Source organism: Megascapheus bottae, chromosome 17, assembly GCF_031878675.1.
Source record: "Megascapheus bottae isolate mThoBot1 chromosome 17, mThoBot2.hap1, whole genome shotgun sequence".
Classification (NCBI taxonomy): domain Eukaryota; kingdom Metazoa; phylum Chordata; class Mammalia; order Rodentia; family Geomyidae; genus Megascapheus; species Megascapheus bottae.
Window position 1 is genome coordinate 30,894,195 of NC_143525.1, and position 19,691 is coordinate 30,913,885.

The 19,691-nt window shown below is 41.8% G+C and overlaps 1 protein-coding gene across 1 annotated transcript in view; it reads left to right on the forward strand.

The window, feature by feature from the left end:
- Positions 1 to 201: 201 nt before the first annotated feature.
- Positions 202 to 19,691, forward strand: part of Nf1 (neurofibromin 1) — a 73,338-nt gene continuing 53,848 nt past the window's right edge. The window contains exon 1 of the mRNA XM_090351512.1: positions 202 to 452. Within this exon, the coding sequence (XP_090207638.1) occupies positions 393 to 452 (60 nt within the window). The 5' untranslated portion in view covers positions 202 to 392. The remainder of the gene's footprint in view (positions 453 to 19,691) is intronic.

Genomic DNA, 19,691 nt, shown 5'->3' on the forward strand with positions numbered 1-19,691 from the left:
TCAATCTCGAGCTCGCTCGCTCTCCCTCTCCTCGGGCTGTGGAAAGGATCCCACTTCCGGTGGGGTGTCATGGCGGCGTCTCGGACTGTGATGGCTGAGGGGAGACGGCGCTAGTGGGGAGAGCGACCAAGAGGCCCCCTCCCCTCCCCGGGTCCCCCTTCCCCCGTCCCCTTCCCCCCTGTCTTCTCGCCAACGCCCCCTTCCCCTCTGCCCCTCCCGGCTCGGGGCAGAGCCCCCCATCCCCACCCCCGTGGGAACGTCGGGAGCCGTGCCCTCTTCAGACCCTCGCTTCACCTCTTCCCTCACCTCAGCCCCCGCTCCCTGTTGGCTTCTCGGCCCTGGGCGCCGGCCGACCGGCCCCTCCGCCGCTCCCCCCCGGCCGCGGGGAGGACATGGCCGCGCACAGGCCGGTGGAGTGGGTCCAGGCCGTGGTCAGCCGCTTCGACGAGCAGGTAACGGGCGGGCGGTGGGAGCGGGGTGGGGTGGGGGTGGGGCGCGGTGGGTGAGGGGAGCCGCAGGGGGGAGGTGCGGGGCCGGAGGGGACGGCGGCGAGCTGGGGCTCCGCTTCCCTCCGAAATCGGGGGGGTGGGGCCTTTCCCTGACCTGCCCTCCCAACTCTCCATCCCCTTTATCCCAGCTCCTTCCGCTCGCTAATGGGCACGGGGCGGGGGCCGTGAGTGACCTGGGGGCGCTCTCTGGGGCGCTCCATCTGGGTTTAATCATTCTGCCTCCCCCCCTCTTATTTTTCTGAACGGAGGTGGGCAGTCTTTAGGGGGCTCCTTACATTTCTTCTTGATGCTCCTAACTGGGGGTAACTCAACCGGGAAACCCTAAGGCCTGCCTCGGGTGCCCCCCCGGAGCAGAATGTTAACACCCCCGCCCCTCCCCCCGTGCCTTCAGCTTCCCCTCTTGCAGGGGGAAGAGCAGAAGAAAGCAGGGCTTTCCGACTTTGTGCTCCAAGGTCTCAGTCTGCTCCAAGTGCACAGTGTACATCTTTTATTGCTCCACACCGGAGACCCTTCAGACCGTAACCACACGACTGCCTAATTTTCATTGCTGTTTGCCGAGGAAATTGGGGCTCTGAAACATCCTCCTTTTTTTTTTTTTTTTTTTTTTTCTTTTTCCTTCCTTGATGATTGCAACCTCCTCCTCCCTTTTCTTACCAGGTCTGAGAATGTGAGTATTGCTTTCTTGAGTGAGAATCTCGGGGAGAAGGATGAAAGGAAAGTTGAGCCACTGACAAGAGAGAGCAGACAGCTGGGATGTGGTCTTGGAGCTGACAGTTTGGCTAGTGGTTTGTTGTGTTTGACTCTCTCTTCTTGTGACCAGAGAACTTTTCATTGCAAATATTTGTGATGGAGAAAAAAAGTTGCATAGCTTAGGGACTTGACTTTTTTATCCCTTGAATTTCACACACTGAATCCTGGGGCTGGTTGAGAATGAATGCATTGAATGCACATGTAGCTTTTTTTTTTTTTTTTAAACTACTGACAATTTAACTTTGAGCTGCTGTAGATGGTTGGGGCTGGTTTAAAGGGATTTCTTTCTTTCCTTTTTTCCTCTTTCTTTCTTCCTTTCTTTTTCTTGCAGTCGTTCTACCACAGGCTTCTGTGATGAAGAATTGTTTAGGACTAAACCAATCTTTTCTTTACTGGGTATAGCTTACGCCTGATTATGGGAGCTGAAAGATGGGGAGAATTTCTTTTATTTGGTCCTTATTCCTTACAGGCCTGACAGTCTTTCTGACCTGCCTGAAAGATAATTTGGGAATAGGCACAGGAAGTTGAAAAGAAGCTACATAGATTACAAAGCTGTCAGATATTTAAAGGAGTTCATTCATCTTTCTGTTTCTAGACCAAAAGGCATCTGTATCAACTACTGCTAATTCATCCTGATGAAGTAAAATATTACTGGTTAAAAGTGTGTTGATAGAGCATAAGATTTAAAAATTGATAAGAATACGTTCTCTGCATAATTGTTAATTTTTTAAAAAAGCATACTAGAGAACTCCAAAGCTGAACTGCACAGCATACTCTCAATGCAGGATTTAGAAAGATTCACATTATGATGTTCCCAATTTTTAAAAATTAAAAAAATCCAAGTTAAGCTTTTTCTTCACTTCTTACCTGTTGATCTCTGGGCTTATTTGTCATGCAAGAAAAAGATAATTGTGTAAATTCCAAAAGAGGGATGAGTTTCATCATATATCCTGTAATGGAAGAACACACTTCAGCATATGCTGGTGGTTACTCAGGCTTGGACTCAGGACCTGGGCACTGTCCCTTAGTTTTTCACCCAACACTGGTGTTCTACCACTTGAACCATAGCTCCACTTTTTGCTTTTTGGTGGTTAATTGGAGATACGAATTTCATGGGCTTTCCTGCTTGGTTAGTTATATAGACGTGAGTCACCAGCTAGACCTTAGGTATTTTTGTTTGATATGTATATTCTATACAACTCACCCCCTACCATCTGCTAAAAGTTATTAAGGAATAAGTTTTGAAAATACAATTTTTCTGTATTTCTTGGGTTATAATTAAAAGATAGAGACATTATTCTTCACATTTTTTTCTAAAGAATTCACTGATTTAGGGGCCAGGAGTTTGGCCTAGTGGTTGAGTGCTTGCCTAGCATGCACAAAGACCTGGGTTCAATTCCTCGGTGCCACATACATAGAAAAAGCCAGAAGTGGTGCTCTGGCTCCAGTGGTAGAGCTGTAGCCTTGAGAAAGCCCAAGGACAATGCTCAGGCCCTGAGCTCAAGCCCCAGGACAAAAAAAAAAAAAAAATCACTGACTTTAGAGATATAAAATATAGGGTTTTTAAAGTTTAAGATGAGATATTAAAAATATTATAACATGCTAATTTATTAGCCAAAGTAATACAAGTTTAATTCAATTATAATTCATCTTCAGGTTGAAGATGTCTCTTTTTAATACTTACCTGGTCCTGGAGCTTGATCTCAGGGCTTCCGAGAGATGTCCCTGAGCTGCTTTTGCTCAAGGCTAATCACTTGAGCCACAGCTGTACTTCTGTCTTTTTTGGCATCTCAGTGTCTGGCTGAGATGTCTCTCTTTAGTGAGACACAAAGAGGTTAAGTGACATAATAGACCTAATAACAAGAGCCTCAGTTTGAAAAGTATGAGTGCTGGGCAGTCAGGGGAGTGCTATTTCTAAGTATACCATGGACTTTGAATAATACATTCTACAATTAGTAGATTTTTTTTCTAGTTCTGGGGCTTGAACTTGGGGTCTGGGCACTGTTCCTGAGCTTGTTTTGCTCAAGGTACCACTTGAGCCACAACACCACTTCAAGCATTTTCTGTTTATGTAGTACTGAGGAATGGCCCAGGGCTTCATGCATGCTAGGCAAGCATTCTACCGCTAAGCCACATCCCCAGCTCTGAACTTTTTCGTTCAGTACTAGCAACCTTTAAGCTTGAGCCATAGCTCTACTTTTGGCTGTTTTGGTGGTTAATTGTAGATAGAGTTTCATGGACTTTCTTGCCCCAGCTGGTATCAAACAATGATCCCCAGATCTCTACCTCCTGAATAGCTAAGATTACAGGTGTGAGCTACTAGCTCCTTGCTAGTTTGCCTTTCTTTCTCCCCAAGTTAGGGATAAGAAAACCTTGCACATACTGAGAGAAATTTGTATAAGAATCTTCAGTATTTCATAACTCCCTCCCCCAAACCCCTTGTTTTTGCACTAGACCTTGGTCTGGGCACTGTCCCTGAGCTTTTGTGTACTTGAGCTACAGCACCACTTCTGGCATTTTCTGAGTAATTTATTGGAGATAAGAGTCTCATAGACTTTCTTGGTTGGGCTTGGCTCCAAACTGTGATCCTCAGATCTTACCCTCCTGAGCCGAGTAGCTAGGATTATAGGTATAGGCTTCTAGCGTCGGCTACTTTATGTATTTTTTCTTTCTTTCTTTTTCTTTTTTTTTGCCAGTTCTGGGGCTTGTATTCAGTACTTGCGCCTTCGCAAGGCTAGCACTCTACCACTTGAGCCACAGAACCACTTGTAGCTTTTTCTATGTATGTGGTACCGAGGAATCAAACCTGCGTCTTCATGCATGCTAGGCAAGCACTCTATCAGTAGGCCAAACTCCCAGTCCCTGTTTCATGATTTTTAAATGCTTTAAAATTTTCATCTTGTCTGTTATTTGTTTCACTGCGTCCAAGGGAAGATAAGCTTCTCTTTTTTATTTCAGCTAAGACCACTGAAGTCCCCAGGGAAATGGCAACTTTGTTTATAACCAAGCTACTGTTTGGGTTATACTTCTTATATTTGCAATTGAAGCAGAAATGCATTATTAGCTACTGGTGATTACAGGCACATTGAACTCTAAATGGTTCTGTTCAGAAACTTGGTACAGCTGATAGAGTAGATCCAGTTAAAAGAGATGGTAGTAGTTCCAACTTGACTTTTTTTTTTTTTTGGCCAGTCCTGGGCTTGGGCTCAGGGCCTGAGCACTCTACCACTTGAGCCTCAGCACCACTTCCAGCTTTTTTTCAGTGTATGTGGTACCGAGGAATCGAACCCGGATCTTCGTGCATGCTAGGCAAGCACTCTACCACTAGGCCAAACTCCCGGCCCCGACTTTTTACTTTTTTATATATTTTCTAGTAGTACTAGGGTTTGAACCTATCAAGGCTTTGAGCTTTGTAGGCTGTTGAACTACAGCTGAGCCAAGACTCCAGCTTCTACTTTGACTTTAAGAAAACTTTATTATTATTATTATCTTGTTCACCTTTACATTGTAAGCTTAAATCCTTGTTTCCCAGGGTTGAAATAAAATTCTTGTCATCTGTTGAGAATGCATTTAGTTTTAATATTGATGGCCTAGCTATTTTAGTTACCTGTTTAGAGGTAATTATCTTTTCTGTTAGGGAACTGGCAGTTGCAAAAGTGAACAGGCTGGAAGCAGTTATATTTTCTGTCTTTATTTTACTTGCCTTTTTTTTTTTTTTTTTTTTTTGCCAGTCCTGGGCTTGAGCTCAGGGCTTGAGCACTGTCCTTGGACTTTCTCAAGGCTAGAGCTCTACCACTTGAGCCTCAGCACCATTTCCGGCTTTTTTCTATGTATGTGGTACCGTGGAATCGAACCCGGGTCTTCATGCATGCTAGGCAAGCACTTTAACCACTAGGCCAAACTCCAGGCCCCTTTACTTGCCTTTGAGGTGCTGAATTGTAAGTTTCTGAACTAACACCGGTCATTTTAGGTGTGTAGCTTTAAGTTGTGGGTCATTAGAATCTTCTTGCATAGTTCTTTGTGCCTTATTGTACTTTTACAACTTTGTTTCTGAAAAGGAGTAAGGGAAAAATATATATTTAAAGTTGTTTGAAAAAAGAAATTAAAGTCACCTCCAAATGATGTGTAAAAATGTTCATTCTGCCAGGCACTGATATCATGCCTGTAATCCTAGTTACTCAGGCTCAGATGTGAGGATCGCAGTTCAAAGCCAGCCCAGGAAGGAAAGACAGGGAGACTTATCTACAATTAGCCGCTAAAAGGCCAGAAGTAGAGATTTGGTTCAAATGAAAGAGCATTAGCCCTGAGCATAAAAGCTCAAAGACGGAGCTTAGTTTGAGCACCAGGACTGGCACACACACATAGAAAAGTTTATTTGAGCTGGATGCCAGTGGCTCACACCTCTACTCCTAGCTACTTGGGTGGCAGAAATCCAGTTCAAAGCCATCCCTGGTCCAAAAATCCGTGAGACTTACCTCCAATTAACCACCATAAAACCAGAGGAGCTGAAGAGCTCAGGGATAGTACCTAGGCCCAGTTCAAGCCCCATGAATGTACTGTTTTCCATATTTAGTTACCTATATATATGTAATTATTATTTTTGGTCAGTTATGGGGCGAAAGCCAAAACTTTTTTCTGGTGCTGGTACTGTTGCTGGAACTCTGGGCCTGGGCTTCTTTTGCTCAAAGCTAATGCTCTACCACAGTGTTTCTTTCAGCTTCTTCTGAGTAGTTTATTGGAGATAAGAGTTGCATGGACTTTGCTTCCTGGGCTAGCTTTGAACCACGATCCTCAGAGCTCAGCCTTTTTATTTATTTATTTATCTATTTATCTATTTATTTATTTATTTTTTGCCAGTCCTGGGCTTGAGCTCAGGGCCTGAGCACTGTCCTTGGACTTTCTCAAGGCTAGAGCTCTACCACTTGAGCCTCAGCACCACTTCCGGTTTTTTGTATGTATGTGGTATCAAGGAATCGAACCTGGGTCTTTGTGCATGCTAGGCAAGCACTTTAACCACTAGGCCAAACTCCCAGCCGAGCTCAGCCTTTTTAATCGCTAGAATTACAGGTGTGAGCCACTGGTGCTGACTTGCCAAGTATTTTTGTTGAGATTTTGTTTTAATAGAAGAAACTGATTTTCAAGTTGAATAATAGCATGTTGAATAAAGCTGAATGTCCTTTGAATATATGTTGTAAAGTTCATAGTATAAAAATGATTGGCAAATGTCTTTGCTGTTATAAACCACATGCTAATTGACTAGATAGATTTGCAAAAGTTTGAAGCTATTTCAGATTTAAAGAATCTACACTTGGGCTGAGAGCTTGGCCAGGGGTGGTCGAGTACTCACTTAGCATACATGAAGACCCAGGTTAGATTCCTCAGTACCACATACATAGTAAAAGCTGGAAGTAATGCTGTGGCTCAAGTGGTAGAGCTCTAGTCCTGAGAAAGCCCTTGGGCTTTCAGTGCTCAGGCTCTGACTTCAAGCCCTGGGACTAGCAAAAAAAAAAAAAAAAATCTACCCTCCTCTTCTTTATATATGGTTTCCAATTTAATAGAATGAAAATGAATACTCTTCTAAATGAGGGATATATTATTATGGTTGAAAAATAATGCTTATGTGTATGTGCACCTGTGCTCTAGTTTTGGGGCTGTAAGGTCTTGGCCACTGTCCCTGAGCTTTTCTGGTCAATGTTAGTGCTGTACTACTTGAATTACATCTCCCTTCAGGCTTTTTTTGGTGGTTAATCGGAGATGAGTCTCATGGACTTCCTGCCCTGCTGGCTTCAAACTATGATCCTCAATCCTCAGCCTTCTAAGAAGCTAGAATTACAGGTGTGAGCTATAGGCACCTGGCTTGGAATTGACTTTTTTTTTTCCCCTTTCCCTTTTTGGTGCCTGTCCTGGGGCTTGAATTCAGGGACTGGGTGCTGTTCTTGGGCTTTTATGCTCAAGACTAGTGCTATAGCACTTGAGCTACAGCTCCATTTCTGGCTTTTTTTGGATGGTTAATTGGAGACGAGTCTCACACACTTTCCTGAAGGCTGATTTTAAACCACTATCCTCAGAGTAGCTAGGACTACAGGCGTGACCTACTGGTGCCCAGCTTGGAATTGGTATTTTAAAAGTAATCTTTTAACTGGTCGTCAATGGTTTTTGACAACCCCCCACCCATGCCCAGGCTCTTGTCTCTGTCTTTCTTTCTGTCTCTCTCTCCAGAGTGGGGGTTTGAACTCAGGGCCTGGGCACTGGTCCTTAGCTTCTTTTGCTCAAGGCTAGCACTATACCACTTGAGCTGTGTCACCACTTCTGGCCTTTTCTGTTTATGTAATACTGAGGAATGGAACCCAAGACTTTACATGCTAGGCAAGCACTCTGCCACTAGGCCACAGTCCCTCCCTCCCTCCCTCCCTCCCTCCCTCCCTCCCTCCTTCCCTCCTTCCCTCCTTCCCTCCTTCCCTCCTTCCTTCCTTCTTTCCTTCCTTCCTTCCCTCCCTCCCTCCCTCCCTCCCTCCCTCCCTCCCTCCCTCCCTCCCTTCCTTCCTTCCTTCCTTCCTTCCTTCCTTCCTTCCTTCCTTCCTTCCTTCTTCTCCCTTCCTCCCTGCCTCCCCCCCACACTTGTTGGTCATGGGGCTTGAACTCGGCCTGGGCGCTGTCCCTGAGCTCTTCAGCTCAAGGCTGACTCTTTTTTTTTTTTTTTGGCCAATCCTGGGCTGGAGCTCAGAGCCTGAGCACTGTCCTTGGACTTTCTCAAGGCTAGAGCTCTACCACTTGAGCCTCAGCATCACTTCTGGCTTTTTTCTATATATGTGGTACTGAGGAATTGAACCCCAGTCTTCGTGCATGCTAGGCAAGCCCTCTTTCACAAGGCCAAACTCCTGGCCCATCAAGGCTAGCTCTTTACCACTTTGAGCCACTTCCAGTTTTCTGGTGGCCTGGACTGGCTTTTTGAATTACGATTCTCAGATCTCTGTCTCCTGAGTAGCTAGGATTACAGTTGTGAACCATCGGCACCTGGCAGGATCTAGTCTTTACCTTCAAACTTAGATTTCCTTTCTGGTGGAAATCATCATTTACTTGGTCTTGGAGCTTTCTCTGTGACCCAATTCTTCTCTTGCTTTTTGTTACCAGATACTTGTTGCCTCTGTTTATCTACCCATTTCCTTTATAACTTTTTTTTAAAATATTTTTTATTGTAATTAATAGAAGGGTTACATGATATTTGCCAGATAGAAAGTGCATTAATTCACATACATTGATACCCTTTCACATGTCTTGGTGCCTATTACCCTCCCCCCCACCCCCCCACCCGTCTTGGTTTTCCCCCCTTCCCTATCAAATTTCAAATAACCAAATACAAATAAATTCAATATATCAGATAACAAAGTGAGATACTGTAACAATATGAGATACCCAAGGAACAGCAAAGGAGATGAGAGATAACATAGTACATAAAGGACAATAATCATTCGTTATATGGCTTTTGTTTCCTTTATAACTTTGAACACTAGTTTTTGCATTCTCTTTACTGGATTACTGTTTTGTTTTGTTTTTTTGCCAGTCCTGGGCTTAAGCCAAGGGCTTAGGCCAAACTCCCAGCCCCTAGTTGTAATTTTAAATCAGTGTTTGTATTACGTGCTATGAATGGGTGAAAAAAAATAAGTAGGGCTCAAAAGGAGAAGCTTAGATATATTTGTATTTTTTTCATAGAGCAAAAATATTTTTTGAATCAGGATTCAAATTGGATTTTAACTGGTATGTCACTTACAGTTAATGGTATATCTATATGTAAGGAAAATTTTGCCATCTAATTGGAAAATGTAGGTACTTTGAAAAGTCTAAGGTTATTCAGATATAAGAATGATAAATTCTTTTCAACTTTTTATTATGTTTTTATTAAGTAAAGAACAGCTAATCTCTAAATACTTCCTGGTATATACCTTAGATAATACAGTATACCTTTCTTTAATTTTCATTGACAAATTCTTAGGGTACTGATAGCATCTTTTTATAATTTATCATGTATATCCATAGTTTACCTGTTTTTCCTGCTTTGTTAATTTGTGACATACAAAATAAGATGGCCTTTCAAACTTAGAAAATACAGTAAAATTTCTTAAGATTACTATGTCAATTGGGACAGCATTTGACCAGTTGCATTTTACTTTAAATATTCTAATATTTTATACCTTTTATTTTCTTGATAGTCCAAGGGTTTGAACTCAAGGCCTTGAGTTTGCTAGGGAACTACTCTGCCATTTGAGTTATTCTTCCCTCCCTTCTCTCACTTTTTTTTTTTTGGATATGTTGATGCCAGAATTTGAACTCTGTATCTGTGGGTTTTTTTTTTTTTTTTTTTTCTTTTCTGTCTCTGCCTGGCACTCTTATCACCTTAGTCCTGCCTTCAGTTCTGGCTTTTTGCTGGTTAATTGGAGATAAGTATTTTGAGAATTTATCTGCATGGATTGGTTTGAACCATGATCCTCAGATCCTGAGAGTTGCCTAGGTCCTTGTCTTTTTGGCCAGTAAGGGGTTAGATTCTTAAATTTTCTTTTTGAAAAAGTATGTTTTATGTGGAGAACTTAAATGCAAATTCAGTGATTGAAATATTGGAGTGTTATAATGTCTTATTTTTACATCACTGTCAGGGGCATTTTGATTTTAACTTTCAAGTGTGATGTTCTGGAGTTTTATTGAGGCTATATTGTTCCAGTATAATATACCTTTAAAAGACTTATGGTATAGTAATTAAAAACATACCTTTGCAAATGTAGTTGTGAAACTTCAGACAGTTTTTCCTTGGGAGGTGTATGTAAGTGTAAGATAATAGATGGAAGTATGAGGAGAAAATTCAGTAGAAGTAGAAGGGAAGGTTTATGTTAAAAGGGTTAGGATGAATACTGGAATAAAATATGTGCATCTTAAGCTATATCTTTCTTGGCAGGAGATTATCTTGCATTTGTAAAAGTGTTGGCTTGTTTCATCTAACATCTATTAGAATATTCTCATTTTCTTGGGGATGAGGGTGTATAGAGAGTTCAAGGCCAGTCGAGGCTAATAGCAAGACCTTATATCAAAAAGCCAATGGTTAGCCGGGCACACGCCTGTAGTCCTATCTATTCAGGAGGCTGAGATCTGAGGATCAGGGCTCAAAACCAGCCTGGGCACAAAAGTTCATAAGACTCTTATCTCCAATTAACCACCAGAATACTCGAAGTGGCGATGTGGCTCACCGTGGTAGAGTGCTAGCCTTGAGCTGAAGATAGCACCGAGGTCCAGAGTTCAAGCCCTGACTGACCGGGGGAAAAAAAAAGCTAATGGTTGTAAATATAGTTCAGTGATTAGAGTGCTTGCTAGCAGGTGCAAGGTCTTGAGTTTGATTCCTAACATCTGAAAAGAAAAAAAAAGGAAAAATACCCCCTGAACTATTGGTGGCTTAGTTACTTGGGAGGTAGATTTTCTAGGCTAGTCTAGGTAAAAAAATTTCTGAGACCCAACCCAGTGGCAAAAGCTGGGGTTGGTATGTACACACTGGTCATCCAGCCAGGGTGGAAAGTGTGCACAGGATTTTGTACTGGGCCTGTCTGGTTAAAAAGATTCTAGCTCCAAGTTAAGCAAAAAGGACTGGAGGTATGACCAAAAACAAAAATAAAAATGGTGAAATACTGAGCTTGAGTTAATACTGCTTTTTTTGGGGGTGGGGGGCGCAGTCCTGAGACTTGTGAATTCAGGGCTTTTGTGCTGTCCTTACGCTGTGCTCTACCATTTGAGGCACAGGTCTACTTCTGATTTTTTGTTGGTTAATTAGAGATAAGTCTCATGGACCTGCTTGTCCAGGCTGGTTTTGAACTGTGATTCCTCATATCTCTGAATAGCTAGGATTATAGGCCTGAGCCACATGTGCTCAGCCCAACAGTGTTTTTGATATTCATCTATTTACCAATATAGTAAACTCTATATAAAATGTTAGAGGAGCACTAATTTAAGGTGAGCTTGTATTATATAGACTGACCCTAGCTCAAATAAAATTGGCATGTTTGTATATATGTTAAATCTTAAAGAGTTTCAAACATAGAAGTATGAAGGGGATTATAAACTGTTTCTGTTACCTGGCTTCTGCCTGGTCTTACTCCTACCCATTTCCTGCTTGCTATCTCTCCTCTCCATTATGGCGAAACAATCCCATGGATCATTTCAGCATCACTTAGTCTTAATTCATGCTGACTTTAAGAGCTGTATGATATAAAAACAAAAGTCAATTAGGAATCACAAGACTTGATTTGAGTTCTAATTTTTTTTTTTTTTTTCTCTTAGTCGTGGGGCTTGAACTCTGGGCCTGGGTGCTGTCCCTGAGCTCTTCAGCTGGAGGCTACTGCCCTACTGCTTAAGCCACAGCACTACTTCCAGTTTTCTAGTGATTAATTGGAGGTAAAGTCTCACAGATTTTAGTGCCTAGGATGGCTTTGAACTATAATCCTCAGATCTGAGTCTCCTAAGAAGCTAGAATTACAGGTGTGAGCCAGGTTGACCTAGCCTTTTTCACAGAACTTTGTGAGAATAAAAGATAGGAGGGGGCTGGGAGTTTGGCCTAGTGGTTAAAGTGCTTGCCTAGAATGCACGAAGGCCCGGGTTCGATTCCTTGGTACCACATACATAGAAAAGAGCTGGAAGTGGTGCTGAGGCTCAAGTGGTAGAGCTCTAACCTTGAGAAAGTCCAAGGACAGTGCTCAGGCCCTGAGCTCAAGCCCAGGACTGGCAAAAAAAAAAAAAAAAAAAAAGATAGGAGGTAATGTGTATGAAGGTACTTTTTTTTTTTTTAAACCATTCCTGGCTCAGCACCACTTCTGGCTTTTTTTTTTTTTTCCTATGTATGTGGTACTGAGGAATTGAACCCGGGTCATCATGCATGCTAGGCAAGCACTCTACCACTAGGCCCAACTCCCGGCCCCATGAAGGTACTTTTTATAAACTCCAAAACTCAAAAGCAAAACTTCTTTGCACAGGTAAGATTTTATTACGAGTAGTAAATGCTGTTGTCCTGTGTAAGTTCTCAGAAGTCATCTGTATAATAGTCTTGGAATTATCTGGATGTTGACATAAATCTACAGTACTGAAATCACCCGTTTTGAAAATTGGAGCAATATTGCCAGTCTGCAATGTGTGATCTTCTCAGAGTATACTGACAGCATTTCATCGTATTTAAATTTTTCCTTCTATAGACTTAAAAAAATCAAATGATCTTTTTCTTTCTCTCTCTCTTTTTCTTTCTCTCTTTCTTTCTCTCTCTTTCTCTGTCTCTTTCTTTCTTTTTCTTTCTTTCGTTTGTTCGTTCTTTCTTTTGTTCTTTCTGTGCCAATACTAGGTCTTGAACTCAGGGCGTGGCCTCTGTCCTTTTAGTTTTTTTGCTCGAGGCTGGTACTTAGCTACTTGAGCCACAGCTCCACTTATTTTTTTTTTTTTGTCAGTTGTAGAGCTTGAACTCAGGGCCTGGTTGATGTCCCTGAGTTCTTTTGCTCAAGACTAGTGCTCTACCACTTGTCTAGTGCTCTTCTACTTTGAGCCATACCTGCACTATTGGGTTTTGAGTGGTTAAAGGGAGATGAATCTCACAGGAACTTTTTCTGTGTTTGCTGGCTTCAAACTAATATTCTCAGATCTCAGCTTTATGAGTAGCTAGAATTACAGGTGTAAGCCACTGGTAGCTGGTCCCACTTATTATGATTATGATTATTATTATTATGTATATTTTTTGCCAGGCCCTGAACTCAGGACATGAGCACTGTCCTTGAGCTTTCTCAAGGCTAGAGCTCTACCACTTGAGGCACAACACTACTTCCTGCTTTTTTTATGTATGGCTACCAAGGAATTGAACTTGGGTCTTCGTGCATGCTAGGCAAGCACTCTTATCATTAGGTCAAACTCCTGGCCACACTGTTTTTTGTTTTTTTGATGATTAATTGGAGATCAGTCTCACCACTTTCCTGCTAGAGTTGACTTTGTACTATGATTCTCAGATCATAACCTCCTGAGATAAAGCACTTGATATTACTAGGCATTTTATCTGAATTAGTACTTTTATCTGAATTTTGCTTTATCTAAGTGTTCTGATGACTTTAAGCAGTGTTCTTTCATATTTGAGGATCATCATCTTGTTTCTGTTATAAGATAAATTGAATAGTTTCTTTCTTTGATCATCTATTAAATTGATACTGCACTTGTCCTTCAATTCCACGTCATGTCTTTCTCTCCTCTCCTTTCTGCCTCTTTTTCCCTTGGTGTTAGGGATCATACTTAGGGTCTCTTGCATGCTAGGCAAAAGCTCTGTTACTGATTTACATTCCCAGATACTTTTTCACTGTTCTAGGATTTGAACTTAGGACTTCATGCTTCCTAGGCAGGTGCTCTATTGCTTGAACCATGACACTAGTTCCCTTTCCTCTGGTTATTGTATAAGTGTGTGTGTTTATGTTATATGCTTGTGTGGATGTATGTGCGTGTATGTGCACAACAGTCCTGGTCCTTGAACTCAGCAACTGGGTGATGTTCCTGAGCTTTTTGTATTTAAGGCTAGCATTATTTTATTTTTTTTGTGGGTCATAGAGCTTCAACTCTGGGCCTGGGGCCTGGGCGCTGTCTCTGAGCTCTTCAGCTCAAGGCTACCACCCTATCCCTAGAGTCACAACCCTACTTCCCATTTTCTAGTGATTAATTGGAGAGAAGAGTCTTATGGTCTTTTATGCCCTGGCTGGCTTTGAACCCTGATCCTCAGATCTCAGCCTCCTGAGTAGCTAAAATTACAGGTGTGAGCCACCATGCCTGGCTGGTTTGATAGTTTTAAGATGGCTGGGGTCTCATTTTTTTGCCTGGGTGGCCTGGACCTTAAGCTATTGACACATTCCACTGTAACTGGTATAACAGAAATGTACCACACAGCCAGGCACAGTGGCTTACTCCTGTAATCCTAGCTACTCAGGAGGCTGAGATCTGAGGGTCAAGGTTCAAGCCAGCCCGGGCACAAAAGGACCTGAGAGTCTCTATCTCCAATTAACCGCTAGAAAACTGGAAGTGGGGCTCAAGGGTAAGGTGGTAGCCTTGAGCTGAAGAGCTCAAGGACAGGGCTCAGGCCAGGTTTTAAGCCCCATGACCCACGAAAAGAAAAAAAAAATGGCACCACACACTCAGCCTTTTCTGTTAAGATGAAGTTTCCTCAACTTCTTTTTTTCCTTTAGTAGCTTGGATCCTCAATCCTGATTGTAGCCTCCTAAGTAGTTGGAATTACAGGTGTGCACTACCATGCTCAAGCTCTTTCTCATTTTCTTAGTGTGTGTGTGTATGTACGTATAAATATATATGTATGTATTATATATAGATATCTACATCTAAAATATGTGTGAGGGTTCGAGTGGTATGCACAGTGGATTTTTTTTTGTACTGGAGCTTGAACTCAGGGTGTGAGCGCTGTACCTTTTCTTTTTTCATATATATATATATGTTTATGCATATATAAAATTTTGTATTAGGGTGATATATGGAGGCATTATAGTTATATTTGTAAGGTAGTGAGTACATTACTTTTTTTTTTTTTTTTTTGCTAGTCATGGGGCTTGAACTCTGGATGTGGGCATTGTCCTTGAGCTCTTCAGCTCAAAGCTAGTGCTCTACCACTTGAGCCACAGCGCCACTTCACTTTTCTTGTGCTTAATTGGAGATAAGAGTCTCATGGACTTCTCTGCCCAGATTGGCTTTGAGCCGTGATCCTCAGACCTCAGCTTCCTGAGTAGCTAGGATTACAGGTGTGAGCCACTGCACCCAGCTTGCTGTACATTGCTTCTTGAACATTGTTACCCCTTCCCATGTTTTTTCCCACTTTCCCTCCCCATATATATCATATATATTATATATAATTTCTCCTTTTCTTCCTCTACCTCTTTCTTTCCTTGTTAGCCCCTTGCTCCTGTCTTATTTTTCTTAATAAAAGGGAAACATCTACTAAATTCCAATGTGATCAGGAATTGTGTTTACTTTGTTCCCTGCTGTATTCTTAGGGCTTACTACAATGCCTTACACATTAAAAAACAACAACAAAAAACCCAAAAAACAAGACTCCCTACTCCCTATAACATCTGAAATTAATTCACTAGATGGCTTTGGCTTTAACAACACACTACACAGCAGAAGGCAACATTAGAGAATTGTGGGGAAAGGGAGAACTTATAGGAAGAGAAAAGATGGAAAACATGAAGAAAAAAAGATGAAAAAAGTGAAACAGAGCCTAAGAGACATATAACACTAGTGAAGGGTCTGATGTATGAACTAGAGGCCTAGAAGTAGAGAAGAGAGATCATTGTGGATCAAATACTTGAAAAGATAATGATATTTTCTGGAATTGATTAAAGATACCAACCCTTAATTCCAGCACTTTAAGCAGGATAAATACAAAAGGAAACTATACTTGGGCATATCTTAATTGAACGGTTGGAAACTGGAGACAAAGACAAACTCCTAAAAACAGCCAGAAAGAAAAGAACAAAATATTACTTTTAAAGGCACCAGTCATAAAGCTGATTGATGGCTGATTTTTTTTTAATACAACAGTGAAACTAGGAAATGACAGACATTTTTAAAGTGTCAAAGGAAAAAAAAAATTACCAAGCTAGAATTCTATTTCTACAGAAATATCCTGCAAATATGAAGTTGAAATAGGCCTTTCTAAAAGCTGAATTTACCAAATAGACCTTACTACAAGGTTATTAAATGAAGTTCTTTAGGCAGAAGAGAGTGTCTTAAATGGGCAAAAAATTGAAATGATAAAGAACACTTAAGTTTGTGGGTAAATATAAAAAATTGCCTTTTTTGCTAATTGTAAAAACTTTCCTGCTTTTACTATTTGTGCATAATAGAATTTCTATAGCTTTTATAAGGGTAAAATTAACATACAATAAATTGTACACCTGGTACTGGTGGCTTATGCCTTTTTAAATGTAGCTACTTGGCAGCTCATTTTGAGGATCATAGGTCCAGGCCAGCTTAGGCATACATAGAAGATCCATGTATGGGTCTATCAATAGCTGGGCACAGTGGCATGGATCTGTCATTTCAACTGAAATTAAGAGGATCATGGTTCAGGCCAGTCTGGGCAGAAATGTCCATGAGACTGCATCTCTTTTTTTTTTTTTTTTTTTTTTTTTGTACTCAGGGCCTGGGTGCTGTTCCTGAGCTTTTTCATTCTAGGCTAGTGTTTTCTATCACTTGGAGCCACAGTATCACTTCTGGTTATCTGCTGGTTAATTGCAGATTAGAGCCTCACGGACTTTTCCCTGCCTGTGCTGGCTTCATGTGGTGATCCTCAGATCTGAGCCTCCCCAGTAGCTAGGATTTCAGGCATTAACTAAGGGCTTGAGATTGCATTTAATGAAAGAAGTTAGCCTTGTGGTATGAGCCTGTCATCACAGGTATCTCAATAAGAATGAAACAAGAGCTTGGTCCAGGTCGGCCTAGGCAAAAAGTAAGACCCTATAGAAAATGAGCAGTGAAAAAGGCTGGTGGTTTGGCTTCATGATAGAGTGCCTGCCTAGCAAGCCCAAACCCCTGAGTTCAAACCCTTGTACCACCAAAAAAATTACCTGCACTTTTTTTTGTTGTTGTTGTTGATTGTGAGACTTGAACTAGTGCTTGGGCATTGTCCTCAAGCTTTTGGCTTAAGGCTAATGCTCTACAACTTTGAGTTAGAGTGCTGCTTCTGGTTTTCTTGGAGATGAAAATGTCTCATGAACTTTTTGCTCATGCTGGCTTTGAACCTCGATCTTGAGGTCTCAACCTCCTGAGTAGCTAGGATTGTAGGCATGAGCCACCAGCACCTAGCCTACTTGCACATTTTTCTTTTGGGGAGGGGGTCAGTCATGGGACTTGAACTCTGGGCCTGGGCATTGTCCCTGAGCTCTTCAGCTTAAGGCTACTATCCTACCCCCTGAGCCACAGCACCACTTCCTCTGCACATATTTAAAATATATAGTTCATGTCTTATGATACTATTACCACAATGGAGATAATGAACATACACTGTGTACAAAAACTTTCTCCATTGGTCTCATAATCTATTCTTCCCTTCCACCATCCTGTTGCTAGGCCATCTTTGTACTGTTTGGGTTTTTTTTTTTTTTTGAATTTTAAATATTTATTTGATTAAATGAACAATTGCCACATTTATCACTTGAACAATTTATAAGTGAAAAATTGAGATGCTTGATATCTCACTATGGGTATTCTATAATTGCTTATTGTGAAATTACATTTCTGCACTTCTACACTTCTGAACTTTTTTGTATGTTTTCCACTACCAGATACCTCCATTTGTTCTGTTAGTATTATTTCTTTTTTTTCCAAAGCTGTCAGGTTTAATAACCTTTTCTTTTTCACAGTTTGTATTGTTTTTCTACCTCAGTGTACTATCATCATAGTATATTAAAATACAAACAAAATTCATTGTTGCTGAAGGATAGTTTTTAAAAAAACTGCACTAATGTATAATAATAATGAAATAATTCATTTGAGGAAAAATACAATTTTTCCTAAAATCTAAAAATTATGAAAATTCCATACATTCATAAGAATGTATCAGGAAATAATGAATATGTTAATATGGAAATAATTTATAAAACAACATCACTAATACAATATACTAGTAGAAGACTATGCCACCTCTCCCCATTTTCCTTTGTGCAGAATTTACTCTTTGTAATAACCATCACATCTACCTTGGCAATGAATGGACTATATAGATGTCCCTAGAGTTTGGACCACCCTCCAGCAGCCTGTGGCCTATCACATCCATTATAATCACATCCATTATAAAGCTGGAGAGACTATTTCTCAGCTGCCATGTCCCAAAGTATAGGACAAGAGACCACTTCTCTGGGTGGTGGCTTCCCTGTCTTTTGATAGTAATTATCTTAGGCAGTTATCTTAAGCTCATCATTTACATCAGTCAGGAGAAGAAAGGGAAGGAGTGCTCATTGCCCAAGCCTCCAAGCTCTTGGTGCTGGACATCGGGCAGCAGTGGTAGAATCTGCTCTGTGGTGCAGTTGTCAGGGGGCAAGGCATCCCAGCCTCTTCTTGGGCATGCTCCATGTTGTTTTCAAGTTGCCCTTTTTCAGAACCTTGCTGCTCCTCCATAACTTGCATTTTCATGAGGCTTGGCAGGTCTGAGGTGGCCTCAGCAGCAGGGATCTGATTAGCAGCCAGCACCTTGTCCTGGCTCTCTGCCTTCACCTATGAGGTGACACGTCTGTCTTTGTCCTGATACAGCTCATGCAAGACTTCCATCTTTGTTTAAAACAACAAAACCAAACTATGAACTCTTCACTGGCAGTGATGTGTTCAAATAGCTGGCTGCATTGATGTTGGACTTCATCCTCTTGACTATAGTAGTTCACCTGGTCAGGCAGATGGAGGCAGATTTTCAGCTTTTTGGGCACCTGTGTCACCTGCTTCCTGTCCCTAGACATGCCAAAGTACCTGTTGGGGAAGAGGGCTTCATCTGACACCGAGCTGCCAGGTTTGTCAGGCTCCTGCAATGGGCCTGCTGATCCTGCAACTGTCGGCTTTTTTTTTTTTTTTTCCTTTTCTTTCTTTTTGACTCAGCAATTGATAGTGCTACAAGATGGCATTCCCACATAATTTATGGGTTGTCTACATCCTCTGGGACAGTCACATCAGGAGAAGTGGCCTCATCCTTCTTTTCTCACTCAACTTCTCTAGGGAAAGCCTGGAAGCTTAGCTGGGCTCAAAGCTGCTCATTCTCATGCCCTGTTGCTTCTAGGCACTTATGTGTGTCCTGTAACTTTTTTCTTTCTTTTTTGTCTTAGTCATGGGGCTTGAACTCTGGGTCTGGGCACTGTCCTGAGTGCTTCAGCTCAAGGCTACCACCCTACCCCTTGAGCCACAGCCACTTTCGATTTTCTAGTGGTTAATTGGAGATAAGAGTCTGATGTTCTTTAGTGCCTGGGCTGGCTTTGAACTGAGATCCTCAGATCTGAGTCTTCTGAGTAGCTTGGCTTGTCCTGTAACTTTTGAGGCACTGTCTGGTTCTCCAACTTGTTCTTCACCTGCTCCTCCTTAACTGCTCCAGCAACTGGGTTTGCCTCAGCAGGTACTGCTACAAGGCCTCCTCCTCTGAGGTCAGCTGCTGATTGGAGGCCATGTGCTGTTCACAGGTGGCTCTGAGCTCCTGTAGCTCCTACTTGCCAACTACTGGTCATGCTGCCCCTGCAGATTCTGAGCTGCTTGGCTCTTGAAATTAGCCATCTCTTTTGATTCTTCTGGTTTCTCTTTTCACTGGTCCAGGTCCTCTTGCAAATGTTTCTTCACCTGCTGCTCCGAGTGCAGGATGCTGGTGAGCTTTTCCTTCTTACTACAGCCTATGGAAGGCATTCT